This window comes from Populus alba, chromosome 6, assembly GCF_005239225.2.
Source record: "Populus alba chromosome 6, ASM523922v2, whole genome shotgun sequence".
NCBI lineage: Eukaryota > Viridiplantae > Streptophyta > Magnoliopsida > Malpighiales > Salicaceae > Populus > Populus alba.
Window position 1 is genome coordinate 4,686,508 of NC_133289.1, and position 14,044 is coordinate 4,700,551.

At 31.5% G+C, this 14,044-nt stretch overlaps 1 protein-coding gene across 1 annotated transcript; it reads right to left on the reverse strand.

Moving 5' to 3' along the window:
* Positions 1-10,613: 10,613 nt before the first annotated feature.
* On the reverse strand, positions 10,614-12,337 carry LOC118032649 (uncharacterized). Its single transcript, XM_035037414.2, has 5 exons — positions 12,128-12,337; positions 11,973-12,022; positions 11,779-11,863; positions 11,231-11,298; positions 10,614-11,103 (listed from the first exon to the last, which is right to left on the reverse strand). The coding sequence occupies exons 1-5, from the start codon at positions 12,186-12,188 to the stop codon at positions 10,897-10,899; spliced, it is 471 nt and encodes a 156-aa protein (XP_034893305.1). The 5' UTR covers positions 12,189-12,337; the 3' UTR covers positions 10,614-10,896.
* Positions 12,338-14,044: the final 1,707 nt, after the last annotated feature.

The window sequence follows — 14,044 nt, forward strand, 5'->3', positions numbered from 1 at the left end:
ATTGTGCTTAATTGAATTATCATCTTTGCCGAACACGGCCAACCCGTGTTTTAAAAAAAATATAATTTTTTATTTTTATTAAAAATTAATTTTTTATATTTTTTAAATCGTTTTGATATGCTGATCTCAAAAATAATTTTTTAAAAAATAAAAAAAACATATTATTTTAATATATTTTTGCATGAAAAACATTTTAAAAAAGCAACCATAACCACACTCCTAAATAGGATTGGGTATTCGTATGGAGTGGGAGATTATTTTTTTTCAAGAGATTAACTCAGATTTGTATCCTTGATATCTTATGGGGATAGACTAGATTTTTTTTAACATTAAAAAAATATATAAGTGATGACAATATTTTTAAAAAGATAAAAGAAATTTGAAAGTTATGTTATTAATTTTATTAGATTCAATAACTTCAATTGATTTAATAATGTAATAAAAAATAATAAATAACAATAGATAAATTGAAAAAAAAAATAAAATTAGCCCGATTTAACATGGATTAACATGCGAAACTTATGATATATCATATGAGATCGAGATAACCTCATAGAATGATGAAATTATTATATTAGTTCTTTTATTGTGTTAAAAAAAAAGAGAGAGAAACAATTATACCCTCTCTGCCAAAGCCAACTGTGTTTTGTTGATAAGGGTAAAATCATTAATTTTACTATTCCAATTCACACGCAATGAGTTTAGATCCACGATAAAAATACTACGGTGAAATCACTACCTTTTTTAGTTTCTTTTAATTTGGCTTAGGATCCACTGGACATGGGTCTACACTAAGTTGCAGGTCCGAATTATTTTTTTTTGTAAAAAACAATGTTCAAGTATCGCAGATGCATTTTAAATAAAAAAGAAAACTTTACGACCCGAGTTATAGCCCTGATTGGTTAAGTAAGATAGTTTTATTTGAATCAAATAAAAAAATAAATAACAATAATAAACAAACAAAAATATCACCATAACTCCGGGAAAAAACTTTTTCCCATGGGCAAACAACAATGTTCTTAAATTTTCAGCTAATAAGTATGGATGGATGAAATTTGATAAAAAAACAAAAAAACTAGCATAGTCAACTTGAGTTAATATGATAGACATGTAACTTGGACAATGATGGGTCGGCCTAGGTTAACTCATCAAACTCGCTTCATGTGCCATAAGAGAAGAAATCAAAGAAAATCACAAAACTATTTTTTTTTTTAAAAAAAAAAAAACCACAATAAAAACTCTTACATTCTATAGTAAATGACCGATATCTCTCTCTCTTTTTTTTTTTTTTTTTTAAAGATAGTTTATTTATTTATTGGAAGTGAGGTGTATTTGCATATAATCTACACTAAATCTTTGTTTGGTCATACGACCAACCACACATTACCAAACATGCATTAAGATAGCTTCGAGATACAAGTTTATGGACTTACAAAACAAAGATTTCAATCCTTTTTAAATCCAAAAATAGAAAAGAAAAAATAATATATACACACACACACATCAGGGAAACATTATAATTATAAAACACATTATAATTGGCCTACAAATTTAGAAAACTAAAAAAAAATCATTTTGAGTTCTAATTTATTTTTTTCTGATGTCTTTGAGGGTATAAACTATATTTATTGAGTTATTTTTTTAAAGACAAAACATAGACATCAAAATCATTGCTGGTGGCGGCTGAAATTTGGTTTCAAGAGCTTCACCTCTCCCCTTCTTTTCCAAAGATTATATCTCATTTCTTAGCTTTCAAGGATTGAAATGTAATAAAAATAAAGTTATGTACCGAAGTATAAAACTCTAAAATAATAGAGACCAAATAATGTGTAGACTTAAACTCTAGTGACCAAAATGAAGTTTTTAATGTGAAAATGAAAAGAAAAAAAAACTATGTTTTTTTCTTATTTATTTTGTTCTCTATTATTTTAATTTTTTAACTATAACCTTAAATTCTATTCATAAAATTAATCTTTAATTTAACTGCACATTTTCTTAAATACATTTTGTATATGCGAGGACATGTGACGAGAAGTAAATCCTAGAATTTAAAACAATGACAAGTAAAGAGAAATAAATTCTGGAATTTAAAACGATGTTTATACCCTGCGAGGATGAAATTAAGAAGAAATAAAGTTGGGTGATAAAAAAAACAGTGTCATTGAACGTGTCTTATGCCATTCAAGCTGTAATGTATCTAATGAAGTTATTTAGTTGTAAAATCTAGTGAATAAATACCATTAGATTTTCCAACTAAAGCAATCATAGCAATGAAATAAAAACATGTTTATCATTTTGAATACCCTTTTTTTAATTTATTTTTTTCTTAAAAATAATTTTTAAAAATTAAAAAAATATTATTTTAATAAATTTTTAAATAAAAAAAGTCAATCCAATTCCTACTCCGAATGGTTAAATTGATGGAGACCAAATAGGTCCACCCAGAATATCTATCTTGCTCGAGCCCAGTGACTAACAGATCATAACCAAAGTGAAGAGGACTAAGGCCCACAAACCATCAGGACTCTACACCTGGGCTACAGTCATAGTGATTGACTTTATGCCCACTTAGAATATGCACACGCCTGTTTGTGCATTTATTTATTTATTTATTTTAGCAATGACTGTGATTTTAGTGCATTGGATTTGAAAATATTTTTATCATCAAATAAAAAAAATAATTGTAATAATACACATATTGGTGGATTACTTGGATCCACAAATAAGATAGTGTTCTGTTGGTAGACTTGTGCTACTATTTTGCGTGCAAAGGGCAAAATGCATAAGTTTCAAAATCTCAGCTCATACTACCAGTAGATCATTTAGCCGTGCTTGGATGGATTTAAAAAAAAAATATTGAAAAAAATATTTAGATATTACTAATATATTTTCAGGAAAGAAAAAAAGAATTATGAAATTTAATTTTATATTAATATAATATTAAATGATAAAATTAAAAAGTAATTAAAAAATATAAAAAAGTTTAAACCAACCTGATTTAATATATTAAATTTTTAATTTAAATAATAAGATTGAGATAATTTTATATACAAAAATTTATAAAATTTAATTTTAAATTAATTGATTGGATTCGGGAGTAGGAATTTGTCTTTATGCCATATGCATATATTTTGTATTTTCTACAGCAAGTTTGGGAGTGAATATATATATATATATATATATATATATATATATATATATATATATATCATAGTTTTGAAACCCGACCCGGTCATTGATCTGGTCAAGTGATCGGGTCACGGGTCAGATGTCAACCCAAAAAAACTATATATAAAAAAAAAAAACACATAACAATGCTGGCAACACTACCACGGGAAAATGACAATTAAATTTCACATTAGACTATCATGGCTTTAGAAAGTTCAAGCAAAAAATCTGGTCCAATGAAGAGAAAACTTGTTAACCATTCAAATAACTCATTCTTAAATTTCAACTTAACTTACACATAGAGAGAGCAATAACTGATTACACCTCACCCTATATATTCCAAGTTTCTAATTGCCAATCCTACATCAAATCGTTGTTAACAGCATAAGTCATCACAGAATCAAACTTTAAACAAGTTGGTTACAGGCCAGTGTGACTGCATCTAATTGCGACAATTATTGTAGGAAAGGGGCATGCCTAAAACTTTCTCACAAGTTTTTTTTTTCTTGGCAAAAGCTGTCAAAACCACTTTATTCCACATGTGTCCCTAAGACTTTACTATTCAGAAGTTACTATTGCAGTGTTTGTGTCTTCTTCCAGTAAATTTTCCTTCATTGCAAGCAACAAATAGAGACCAAACCAAACTAGCAAAAAACCCATTTTGAATTATATAATTAAAATAAAATCACAAAGAGCTAAAATGACCGGCTTAAAGGAAGAGTTCAAATTTAGAGATGGGTACCTGAAACAAACAAAGAGGTAGAATCCAGTCTCGGTAACCTCCAGGCTATTAAAAATCCTTAAAATGAGGCCGCAAGGAAAGAAACTGCTGGTTGAAGTATAAGGAAGCCAGAATTCAAAATCTAAAGCAGTGTGGAAGACGTGAAATGAAGAAATTGGCAAAGGGTAAAGAAAGAGAAGAAAAACGACTCCTGTTGACTTCACAGCTAATAAATCTCTGGCAACAGTCGCATCAAATAGTGTTGAAAGAGGAAAAATTAAAGAGCTTAGCTTTTGCTATCTGCTAATGCATAGAAGAAAGACAAGAGCGAGAGGGGGAGAGAGAGAGAGACTTGGGGGGAGAGGGGCGTTATTGTAAGAATAATTGAAAGTAACATGGAAAGAAGGATGAACTTCAGTCCAAGTAGGATGAACTTGAATCGGGTTGAAAACTTGAAACTTGCAATTGAAATTGATGCTAGAAATAAGAAAACGGCCAAGAATAAACAAAACAGAGAGCGAAAGAAGGAGATTCAAACTTTTTTCGCTGAGATCAATGGTTAATTGCTTCGTTCTTCTTCAGTTCTTCTTCTTCTTTAGTTCTTTGTTGTTCTTCAAATACAGAGTAATCTATTGTTAAGTGCTTCGTTCTTCTTCAAAATCATTTTAGTCTTCAGATGTCATTAAACGACGTCGTTTAATGACAGAAAAAAAAAAAAAAATGACCGGGTCTCACCCGAGTCTGGCCTGGTGGACCAGGTCCCGGGTCGACCGGGTCTGGCCGGGCCAATTCTCAAGCGGGTTTTGGCCTCCACCCGGACCGGTCCCATGCTCGGGTCGGCCAGATCCCGGGTCGACCCGCCAGGCTGGTCCGGGTTTGAAAACACTGATATATATATATATATATATATATATATATATATATATATATATATATATATATAATCTTTTTTGTTTCCTATTCTCTGTCTAAGCTTCATGGCCTCTTATAAATAATAATAATAAAAAAAGTAAATGCAAGCTGAATTTGAAATCATTTTCATGCAACTTATAGGGTAACGGTTAGAACCTAGACAGCATCCACGAAGTGCTCATGATGATTCAATAATCATCAAAATCATACTATAAGAACCATATCCTATTGTACAAAATATTTCCCAAACCCAAAAGACTCCATCATTTATGTAATCATTTACTCAGGCTTGTTTGTTAAAACATTTAAAAAAAAATTTAAATTTTTTTATTAATTTTAAATTAATATATTTTTAGTATTTTTAAATTATTTTGATGTGATGATGTTAAAAATAATTTTTTAAAAAAAATAAAAAAAATTATTGACATATATTTTGACACGAAAAATTATTTGAAAATCAACTGTAATCACACTACCAAATAAGATGTATTTTTATAGTGATGGTAGCCCCTATATATACAGTACCCTTGCTAGCTAATTAAGCAAATTTACATCTTGTGATTATGAAGTAACTAATAGCGAATTCCACAAAAGCTTATAATTCTGAGATAACCTACTGTAGAGGCCGCGGTGATAGTGATAAAAGCATAGGTAGAGGTAGTTATAAATCATTTCACTGTTGATTTCTGCAACAATATTGGATATTAATGGATATGCGGTACCAGGAGAAAAATTAACTGGCTTCTTAGCATTTTTCTTTCGAGAAATGCTCAGCATTAATTGCTGATAGAAAATGAACTTTGTACTAAAAATTAATCTTGTAAAGAATAACTGTTTAATAAGTATCCTGGGAACAAGAGTGCTTTATAGTACATATGATCATCATGGATTTAAATCTCTAAAACCCATCATTTCTAGATAAGAGAAACTAATGGTGTCTCGGTTTGTGATGCCTAGGTCCACAGTAATCTTCATGAATTCTTGGTGACCAGTGATGTGAAGATTTCTTGGACACTGACCTAGAAACTCTTTTCTTCAGGGTACTTGTACAATGCCCTTCTTTGCAAATAATGACTTCTTCTCCAAGAACCTCAGTACTAATTTGCTTCAAAGAAGCGTTATCCTGATCAGCCTGCACATCACAAGAAATCCCATCAGAACTGAAGCTAATATGAAGAATATTTATAACTATTCCTTAATTTCAACGCATCATACAGTGTGTAAAGAACTGAATGCTTACCTGAACCTTTTGAGCTCCAACTTGCATGAACCCCTTTTCCAATCGAATCCCTACACCAAATAACAACTCATGTTACTTTAAACCGTACAAGGAAAAAACAAGGTCTCTTCGGGCAACTTAACACGATTATGATGTCTTTGGCATATATATATACCTTGAGCCTCTTGAAGGAGAAAGAGCATAAGTAGAAGAGAGACCGCTAAAGAAGCCCTCATTTGGACAAAAAGATTGAGAACAAGAGATTAGAGTAGCTAGTTAATAGAAGGGAAAAGGATGAGCAGTTTTGGTATTTCTAAGGTATACAGAATTAATGCGGGTTTGGTTTCTAAGTATCTCTTTTTGAAACTTATAATTCCTTAGAGATTGTGCATGAATGGATTCTAGCTAGCTACTATAGCAGGAGGGGTATAACAGGTTGATTATATTCTCGGTTCTTGGGGCCACAAAGCACGCAGTTCTCCAACATGAACTTTAATAAAATGGGGATTTTTCTTCCACTATCTTTTGTTTTTGCCTTGTCTTTCTAGTGTAAAGTGCAAACGTTTGTCAAAGGAAATGACTAGTCATTGATTCATTAGGGCACCCTAATAAATTAATTCAGCAAGAAAAATAACAAGGTTAATGTGAGTCTCTAACCATGAGCAGCTTGCTAGGGTTTTAAAGCTTATAATGGGGTCAATTATTTTCAGTATAAAATCAACCTTGATTATAATTCTTTGTGTTGTCTAACATAGAAATTGTTTACTCAGTGATGTATTGTTCGTTTCATTAATATTCATGGATCGATTTCCTCTTGTAGAAGAATATTGCATATTATTGCATTTACGTGTTTCAGACAAGAAAAAAACTTAGGGTGATTGATATATATGATCAGTACTATTTCTCTGTAAGTAAATTTAATTAGGACTTAATTAGGAGGGAAACTAATCAAGCATTTGCTAGAAGAAAATTGAATTTGATCGGGATCGACAATCACTCAACTAATTAATAGAACATGTTTTGAGTTTGCTAGTTTGACACAGAGACAGCACTACTGGTAATATTTCTTGGGTTTACAACATGCTTGCTAGACAGTTTCCCTAGCTAAATGGAAAGCTGACATTGGTAGTCATCGAGAAGAGTTTAAGCTAGCTAATAATAGAATATCCAAAGCAGAAAAGATGGTATCACTTTTAGCGAAGCTCTATAATTGTAATAAACTATGCACTATATTTCCACATTCTTAATTAATGACAAGGAGCGAGTACTATCTACCTAGCTAGCTTTTAATTAACTCAAATCCAAATAATATTTTAAAATTATTCCTGCATGACATCGCAGGGGGCATGCAAGAGGTGATGTTACTTGGGAAACATTTCTTTAGAACTAATATTTAGTGCAGTGCAAGATCATCTCCTTTTGAGTTTTGAAGAACAAAAAAGAGTACAGCATCCAGCAATACCTGGGATTTGTCAATGAATACTATCTGTCAAAAGATATACGGTTCTCAATAAAGAAACAAAGTTAAAGTCACAAATTAGTGAGGATGGGATGGAAAAACAGATTATATATATATATATATATATATATAGATGTTAGAAAATGCAGAATTTGTAATTAATATATTTATCATCAAACAACATCGTATCAAGTCCCATGTCTGCGTTATAAATACTGTCAAACGTAACCTAAAACAAACAGTCACATCACACAGACATCGGTTATGATCGATCCTAGAAAATAATTAGACGTCGAGCATATGACAGGATCAAGAACACAGATAATTAACTAATAATTAATTAAGAGCACCATATACATGTCAGCTTGACAGGTCAAGTTTAAATATTGACCCTGTAAAAGCAATATAAGCAAGCCAATTAATAGCTAAGAGTTGTCATTTAGACAGCGGTTTTGCAATGGCTGATATCGCAACTGCTTCAGTTCATGCTGTGTTAAAAAGGGAAACAAGAAAATATGGTATTGTGTCATGTAGATGGATTGAAGAATTCACAAGGGAAAAAAAAAAAGAATTGAAAAGATTAAAACGAATATCTAAGAACTTGAATTCACAGTCTCTCTAGCAGCTTAGGGGTCAAATTCTCATAACTCCCTTCCATTCTTAAGCTCAAGGATGAAGGAAACGAATATCTAGGAACTACTAACTTAAACCTGACAACCTGACAAAACCAGCTGCTCAACGTACCTAGCCATGCTCTAGGTCACAGCAAATTGCTACCAAGGCAAGGCAGTCCATCACCAAGCATTCTAAAACAGCAGCGTTCAGTAAAAGCAAAAGGGCTTCTGAGTTAACAAAAACATCTAGGCCGATCGAGGCATCAAACAATTAGGAATTGAGAAGAATATTTCCTTTCTTTCCATCCCTCTCTCCATAACTTAATAATATTTTCCCTTCTTTTTCCCTTCCCCTCCAAGCTTATTCGGTCCAGCAAATTAATTAAAGACTAAATTGAAAAGTTATAGAATTTTCAAGGTTTCTACGGCCTTTCGTGATGTTAATGAATTTATCAAGATATTTTTTATCTTACGAGACATGGTCTGATTGATTGGAGTTATGATAGCAATCAATCATTTTTTCTTTTCTTTTCTCTCCTCCTCCCTCGACTTGCTCACCGATCATTTTTTTCTCTCATGTTTTCCTGCTGTTCGGTTTCTTTTAGGCTACTGTAGCTAGCCCTTCTCCATTGCGCTTCTCTTCGAATAGTTGGGTCGCTGTTCGGTCCTCTGTTTTTTTTTTTAATTTTTTAATGTAGTGGGGAGGTTGGGCCTTTAGCCCAATTAACTTCTTGATTGGACATAAACTGGGCGATCTTGTGGTTGGGCCTACAGCCCAACTTTCTTTTTTTGTTAGGCTTTAGGCCTTTAGCCTTTGGCCCATCAGTTACTAAAAAACCCCTAATTTTCATTCTTTCTTGTTAGATAAATTAAAAGACCTCCCTATTTTACTGTATATTAATTATTGTTCACATTATTTCATTATCACTATAAATTCTCATAATAAAATAATAAATGTTTTTATTGACGAAGCACAAATGACCTTGAAATCAAGAGTATATTAGTTTTTTTTTTAATTTTTATTTGTACAGTAAAATAACCCTATATCTTATTAAACAAATATTAATATTGATAATTTTTTAAAATAATTTATTAATTCCTAATAAATAAGAATGAGTCCTAAAATACTTTAATCATTTTAATTTTATTTCATTGTTTATAGACCACATGAAATCTAAACTAATATAAAATAAGCCACTTAAATCACTCCTAAACTATATAATATCAAATTTGCACTTTATTTTGACTATCAAAACTCTAAGAATTCTTAAAAATACAATAAAAACATAAAGTATTAAAATCCATAAAGAATTGAATTACATCTAATTATGGAATTATAAAATTGAATCCTTAGTTCATTTTTGTATAGTTTATTGTTTTTTGTTATTTTCTTACATAATGTTTTTACTCTTTTGAACAAACACTGAAAATATTAAAAATGACATGATTTATTAAGAAATAATTTCTAAAAGTTTTGTTCACGCATGCATTTTTTATTTAAACTCACGTCACCTATAATTGAAAAGGGCTGTAATGTAACTTTTAATAATTATTTTACATTTATTTATTTAAAACTTGAAATATAGTTCAATTTATGACTCTAATATATACTTAAATCTAGTAAAAATTCAAAAAATTATATTTATAAAAAATTATTTAAAAATAAAACATGCATATTGAATAATTAAAACATCCAATTGCTTTACATTTACAGTAACTTTTAAACACTCTATTAAAAATCAGAAAAAAGGGTTAAATAATACATATGCGAAGCTCTAAATGCACTAAACTAATGCAAGAAATGCGTTTTTAGATAATTTTAAAAAAATAATATCAATAATTGAAGTATAAACTTGTAAGAGAATACGATGTAGGATCGAATAAGACAATCACCTAAATGCATTCCCTAATTCTGTTTGAATTTCATGGTTCCCCGCAATCTCGGCTCTGTTGGGCCACAATCCTACACGACCCAACAGGCAACATGTGAGCCCACATGCAAAAGTGACAAGTCATACAGGGCATTCAATAAGTGAGACATGGTGGACCCAGCCCAGAATCCCATTTGCCTAAGAAAGGAAACACCCACAGAGCTCTTGGCAGCTTACCTATGGTCACACCTCCTTCATTAAATATGTCGGCCTTTCTAGGTTTTTTTTTGTTTTTTTTTTTTTTTTTTTTTTTTTTTGTAGTTTCTCATACCCATTGTGCTTTAATGACCTTTGGTGTCTAAATTGGAGTTATATAGTATAGGATCCTAGCTAGCACATGCTTCCAATACAATATTTTGATCTTTTTGGGTGCCACTTTTAAGATTTTCTTGGCTGAATTACTTAGATATATATTACTAGTTTAACCCAGTTTAAAAAGTTGATAAATTTATTCGATTTCTTATTTAATCAGAGTTTAAAATTAGATTCAGGGGGAATTTTCATTAATTAGTTTGTTAGCTGTCCTCTGTCCGAGGCTCCGAGGCATCTAAGAAATTAAAAAAAAAAAAAAAAGCACAGACGCTCGACATGCATTGTAACGATATGATATTATTTTATCCTTTCATGTAACTTCAAGGGTTACAAAGCCTAGTCAGCTTCCACAATGTGCTCATGATGATTCAATGATCATCAACATCATGGTATAAGAATCTCTATAATATTAATAAAATAGGATATCTTATGTACAAAATCATTCCTAGCTAACCCTAAAAACCTGCAGCATTCCTGTAATGCTGTTTAACTTCTATTCACTTTATTATATCCTAATCAAGAAGCCTTTAATTCTCTCTTCAGTGCTGTACCTACTGCACTTAGTTGTGTATCGGAGGCTTTCGCCTTGCCGGAGAATAGTCCATTTCAGTCAAGTCCATAATTTCCTCATAATGATCCTTGGTAACTCGATGCTCAGAATTCGGCGAAGAACTAACAGATAATTTTTCATGCTCTCCTACTATTTCTCCATTAGCTGATCTCCCCTTGGATATGGGGTCAGCTTTATTTTCTCCATTCTTCTCATTCTGTAGTACAGTCATATAAAGAGAGTAAGAAAGATAAGCTGGAGCTCTTATTATTCATTCCCTATTTATCTAAGCAAATTTAATTAGTTATTATTGCAAACTATAGAGTTTTAACGCAATAACCAACCTTAGAGACGGTGATAGTAGTACTGCTAGAAGTAGTGGCTGTCACAGCAATAAGTTTCCTATTCATTCCTGCAAAAATAGATATGGAGATTGATTTACGATATGTTTATGATTGGATGGAATGGGATCAGCAGTTTGATCCATGAAGTTTCTACTCAAAACTTTCAGACATGAACCCCATTTAAGGACCGAAGTTAATTAAATTGGTGAGAAGATTGAAGAATGACAGTTTTATAATATGTTTCTTGGGGATAATTTGCTTTAGAGAATACTAGTAGTACATGATCAAGGGTTTAATTAAATCTCCTAAAACCCAGAAGCTAGCTCTCATGTCAGAATCTCAGCTAAAATAAAAGAAAAAGAAAAGGCATTAGTAGTACTAATTGCCATGGACATGAACTAAAAGACAGTCATAATTAGAGAGAAGAGAGAATTAATGGTGTTTAGGTTTGTGATTCCTAGGACCATAGTAATCTTCATGAATGCTTGGTAACCAGTGATGTGAAGATTTCTTGGAAACTGATTTAGAAACTCTTTTCTCCTTGGTACCTGTACATTGCCCTTGTTTGCAGAGAATGGCTTCTCCCAGTACACCACCATCATTACTTTTTTCTTTCGAAGGACTCTTCTCCGCCTGCACATTAATTGCTTTCCATCAGAACTGAAGGTAAATTAGAAATAAGTAAAAATATTCATTTGAATGCATCACAATGGATGATCAAGATGCTGAACATGCAACCCACCTGGACCTTTTGAGCTCCAACTTGCTTGAATCCTTTTTCTAAACGAATCCCTGCAGAAGATTAATAACAACAGATGTTAAAACCTAACGATATAAAATGCAAAAATAAGACTCTTTGCCAACTTGAAACGATCGATATTCTTAGCACATATATACCTTGAGCCTGTTGAAGGAGAAAGGACAAAAGCAGAAGAGAAACTACTACAGAAGGCCTCATTTCGAGAAAAGACTGCAAACAAGAGATTAGAGCGAGGGAAGGGGAAGGATATGATCGGTTTTGGTACTTTTAAGTCAGATATAGAAGAAGAGACAGAACTAATGTGGGTTTTTCTTAATGTTTGCTTGTAATTCTTTGCAGAACTTTTGAGTGTTGTAGATATTGTGAATGAATGCTAGATGTATATATAGAGACAAAGCTTTTGGGTCCACAGGCAAGCTCTCCAACACGAAGTTAAAATAAGAAGGGGAATTTTTCTGCCACTTCCTTTTGTTTTTTCTTTGGTGATGTTTGGACTGCGGTTTTACTGTATTTTTCTAAATTTTTAATTTTTAATTTTAAATTATTACTTTTAGTGTTTTTTAATTATTTCAGTGTTTATATTGAAAATAAAAAATATATTATTTTAATACATTTACAAACAAATAAATATTTTAAAAATCATGACTGCCAAAAATCTTAAAGAGTAAAGTGCAGCTATTTATTTAAGGAAATGACGAATCACTTACTCATTAGGGCAACCTATATCTTAATTCAGCAAGGAAAAAGCGAAGGCTTGTGGGGGACTAGCTTGGTTTAACTACGAGTAGATGGGGTTTAAAAGCCTATGGGGTTAGATTTGTATTTTCAGAAGACGGCTTCTCCATTTTTTTCCTTTTGTCACTTTCAACCCTTTTTTCTTTTTCTTCCCATTGAAAGTGTTAAGAGTTGTTTAGGGTAAAATACACTATCTCTTTAGCTATCGAAATTCAAATCTTATGTCAAATCATGAGAAATAAAATTTCATAAATTGTCTAATTTCGTTGTAAATAACTTACCTTTTTCTCGTCAAAATTAATTCATTTTTTTAATTTTTATATATATATATATATATATATATATATATATATTACAAGCGGGGTAATTCAATGTAAAGAGACACGAGCAGTCATTTTCTTTATCACATTTCACTGTGTTTTTGTAAACCACGCGTGCTTGATGCTGCTGTTGTTCTATATATTAGATTGTGACATTGCAAGATTTTTTCATTTCTTCTTCTATCTCCTAAGGTATTTGGATTGCTATAAACATGAGGAACTAGATTGCAATGATGTTTATGAGCTCATTCTTCATCATTTAACATTATGATTGAGAAATTTCAATAATAAATTCTTCTATCCAGGTTTAAATCTATTCAGAGATTCAGAAAACATTTTATTTTGGAGTAATTGATATTGTTTTAAACTTTTTTTTTTCATTTTTCTTGTCATTTCTTATTAAATTTGGTTTGGTTTATATTCTTTGAAATCTTTTTCTTTTCGCCATTTACTTAATGACACGAGAACTTCAATAATACATCAATTATATATATAAATATAAAGGGTGATATTGCAAAACAAGTGCTCGACAGAAATGTAACTTTTAGAAACTAGTTAAAAGTAGGTAAACGAGCACAGCTAGACTTGTTTTTTGTGCATTTCAGGACCTGCCGGCCCCTACTCCATTACTGTAGAATGAGGATATCTTGAGAATTCCTTTTCAAATTTTGTCTCATCGAGCACAACTTGTTCTTCCCAAAAGCACGCTACCACTCCATTACATGAGTAATTCTTGTCCCATTGTGTTTTAGGTCTCGTTATTTCGGATTAGACTAAAAATTGGATTTGGCAATTTGGTTAGCACTACTATCACCATCATTTGCATGCCTATATCTTCTAGATCTTAGCCACTAAGCCCTAGATCCCCATAGATGATTGATCAGATCATGATATGGCTATAGCCATAGGTAGCTAGTTTCCCTCTTGAGTGATCGATCCATACCACATTGCTAATTATATTTAACGCATGCTGGCTTTCGATGATAGGATGTTAATTGT